This window comes from Chinchilla lanigera, unplaced genomic scaffold (genome assembly GCF_000276665.1).
Source record: "Chinchilla lanigera isolate Chin_1 unplaced genomic scaffold, ChiLan1.0 scaffold00044, whole genome shotgun sequence".
Taxonomy (NCBI): domain Eukaryota; kingdom Metazoa; phylum Chordata; class Mammalia; order Rodentia; family Chinchillidae; genus Chinchilla; species Chinchilla lanigera.
Genome location: NW_004955445.1, coordinates 13486469 through 13490234, shown reverse-complemented (window position 1 = coordinate 13490234; position 3766 = coordinate 13486469). Strand labels below are relative to the sequence as shown.

The following is a 3766-nucleotide window of genomic DNA, read 5'->3' as shown; positions in this document are numbered from 1 at the left end:
GTCTGCTACTGGGGAGTGAACCCAGGGCCTTCACACTGAGGTACCTCTCTAGCTCCTTTTTACCTTTTTAATTTTGAGGCAGTGTCTTGCTAAGTCACTACTATGCCAAGCTCTAACTTGTCATCCTCCTGACTCTGCCTCACAGAGGGCTGGGGTTCCAGGCATGCCCCGCCATGCCCAGCTTTAAAATCATTTTGGATGTACAGAAAATTTGCCAATGGTAGGAAGAGTACCATATGTGCTCTGCCCAGCTCCTGACACTCACATCGTACAAGTGATGGTACATTTAACAAAGCCAGGAAGGTAACACTGGTCCAATGGCACTCCAGACTTGATGTGGATTTCAGCAGTTTTTCCACTCAGGTCTTTTTCAGTGTCGGGACCCAATCCTGGATTCTACATTGCATCTGATACGTATTTGAAACTTCACATTTATGTAAAAGTGGAGAAGGAGTAAAGTGTGTGGTTAATATGTACATGGTCCTGGGTTCAATCCCCAGCACCTAAGTAAATAAATGTACAGAAGAGCAAAAGAAAAATTTAAATACAAATAGAAGGAACAAAATCTGCCCTCACTCATCTTCAGAAGTGATGAACTCATGATCAGTTTGTTTTCCTTGTACCCCAAATTGATTAATTTCTCCTTTTCTTGGTCTTACTGGCCTACAGTTACAGTTGTAAACCCTCTAGATGCCTTTATTTTCCTTAATTCCTATATGGCAATTGTCCAGTTTTATTTATTTATTTATTTGCTTGTTTGTTTTTGGTCTTTTTGAGACAGGGTCTCCCTGTGCAGTTCAGGCTGGCCTTGAGCTCACTTTGTAGCCCAGGCTGGTCTTGAACTCACAACGATCCTCCTGCCTCAGCCTCCTGAGTGCTGGGATTCCAGGTTTGCGCCACCATGCCCGACTAATTCTCCACTTTTAGATTAAGAAGTTCCTAAGGTCAACACATAGTGCCCGCCCCCCCCATTAACTTTATGGAAGCAGTTGAAGGGACAAGGGTGTGATGGTGGCAAAATGATAATATTTTTTCAAATTAGCAGTTAAAGATTTTTTTTTGCTGAAAATCTGAGGAAAGACTTAAAGTCTTCCATCTGTTATTTTAAAAAATATGCACTTTGATTTCATGCTCAGATAACATTTGCATATATTTGCATGTAGAGGTCAAGGTCTCTTTCCTGTCCCAGAGTTACCTAAGTGTCCTCCTAATGGCAGCTGGCCGTTTCTAGGGAAGAGGTCAGAACACTTCTCGTAAGGATCAGATGGCAACCACAGAAGGCATGGCGGGCAGAGCCCATTCTAGCGTATCCCCGAAATGAAATAGTATGCAAATCTAAGCACATACAGAGATACATATTCATGTCTTCTCCCTGAACCCTGTAGAAATGGTGGCATACTGTGTAGACTCTGGACTTGGCTTTATCAGTTAAACAGGGGGGTGGCAGACTGTCCCGCTAGCCAAATCCAGCCTGCCACCTGTTTCTGTGCAGTTTTATTGGAACCTCCATTCACTGGTTTACATGTTAGCTGACTGCTTTCACGCTCAGAGCGGACTAGTCACAACAGTGCCCGTGTGACTGGCAAAGCCTGAAGTCTTTACTGTCTGCTCCTTTGTAGAACAGGTTTGCCGGCCTCTTAAGTTACAGGATATATTTTTTCCTTGTAAAGCCATCCTACAATTCCCTTAGGCCCTCTTAATGTGTATCCAGATCAGACCTTTGTACCTACCTCATCTTCTGCATGCGTGTATTTGTAGGATAAAGACTTAGAAGTGGAATTGCTTGGTGAAAGCTTATGTATAGCTACTGTCAAACTGCCCTCTCTGAGGTTGGATTGACTTACATTCTCACCAATGTTATAAACCTTTCTTTTTCCAGCGGGGCTGTTTGTAAGGTTTTTGATATTTACCATTCGGCTAGGTGATGGCGAAAAAGGCACCCGAGGGCAGTTGATTTCATATGCCTTTTATTCTGGTGAGTAGCATGTCCTCCCATGCCTCTGTGAGACCCTCCTGCTGCTGGTGGTTTACTTTGCCAATCTGATGATCTCCTGGGGGTTGGTCTCTCTCTCGGACTCTCCCGCGTCGCTTTCACAAACAAGCTTTTGGGGAACAAAAGTCTTCAGGACAAACTTAGGGTGGCTCTCAGTGTCATCAACATTCCAGATATCAGAGGTGGAAAGGGAGGGTGAGACCTCCAGGGCTTCAGCGTTCTGCTCCGAACTTGCAAGAGTAACCTCCAGAGGGCCTCCGCTGCCCTCCTCCTCCACGGCGCTTCTGTTGGCACAGGCAGCCTCGTGCTCCTCCAGCTTTTTGATAGGCACCACGTGGCAGGCATTGTACTTGCAGCTGGCCATCTTTCTGGCTTTCCTGGGGTTCTTTCTCTTGCATGATGCCAGGTGGTACTGGAATCTGCTGAGTGGAATTCGGTGGCGAGGATTGTAAGGACAAATTTCTAAGACCTCTAGATCCATGAGCAGTCCTTGAAGTTGAGTATCCCGATGCCCAGAGTCTAAAGGAAACGTACCTCCCAGTAGAGCCTTTTTGTTAGAAGGAGCTGTCCTCTGCCCAGTGGTGGCCCTTGGAACTCCGCTGGCGCTGTCAGAGACACTTCTGGGAGGACAGGGTTAGCAAACAGTGCGCCAGGCAGAAGAGCAAAACCTACAGCAGCCACACTGGGAGGTAGAAAATGTATGTGGTACCTCCTTTGGCTCAGAGGCAAGGGATACACTGTGATGTCAAGGAACAGCCGTGTCACAAAGGGCAGCTTGCATCATCATGTAAAGGTTCCTGCTTGTCTCTTATGTGAGAGGAGTGAGTGGGCTTTGGGGAAAGATGCTATTTAAAACATTCACGGCAGGGCTGGGGATTTAGTTCAGCAGCACAGCGCCTGCCTGGGAAGCACAAGGTCATGAGTTCAATTCCTGGTACTGGCTAATAAGCCAAAAAAAACCCAACAACAAAACATTCATGGTGTCTATGTTGTCATTTCAGTCTTCTGACTATATTAGTATAATAAAACTTCCAATTTGTGTGTAAGTCTGCCGTCTTTTTTTGTGTGCTTTCTCATCTATTCTTTGGCTTATTTTTTCTCCCCTTCCTTCCCTTACATTTGGTGGTGCTGAGAACCAAACCCAGGGCTTTGTGGATGCGTGGCAAATGCTCTGGCACCAAGCTACATCCCTGGGCCCCTTCTCTTATTTTAGAAAAGACAGTTTTAAGACATCTTTTTATTTCCTTCCACTGTGTTGCACATTTTCCTGTGGTCTAGTGATTACAGGTTAAGACATTCATAAATAACTTATCAGACTTTAAAGTTAATATTTTATCTACTTTCCAGGTAATGTGGTGCATTTCCTTCATTTATTTCACCTCTAAGTCTTTGCTTTCTGTATTTTAAACTTAAACGGAAGGGCCTCACTAGGTATTATTACTGTTGTCGTTTTGTACCATGAAAGTTTAGTAGCATTTGTTCTCATATCTAGTCCTTTCTTTGCTGTTTGGTTCTTCCTTGTATCTCAGACCTACCATGTAGGATCCCTGTCCTTCCGCTTGAAGTTTTACATTTATTTATTTATTTATTTGTTTGTTTATTTTTGAGACAGTGTCTTGCTATGTAGTTGAGGCTGGCTTTGAGCTCAGGATGTACCCCAGGTTGGGCTCGAACTCATGGCAACCCTCCTGCCTCACCCTCCCCAGTGTTGGGATTACAGGCATGTGCCACCATGCCCAGCTTCATTTATTTTTATTTTTATTTTTCATTTAT

At 44.5% G+C, this 3766-nt stretch overlaps 1 protein-coding gene across 1 annotated transcript; it reads right to left on the bottom strand.

Annotated features, from left to right (window-relative positions):
- Positions 1–1950: 1950 nt before the first annotated feature.
- Gtsf1l (gametocyte specific factor 1-like) lies at positions 1951–2737 on the bottom strand. The gene has a single exon (XM_005392494.1). It carries the CDS (start codon positions 2472–2474, stop codon positions 2028–2030), a length of 447 nt encoding a protein of 148 aa, XP_005392551.1. The 5' UTR covers positions 2475–2737; the 3' UTR covers positions 1951–2027.
- Positions 2738–3766: the final 1029 nt, after the last annotated feature.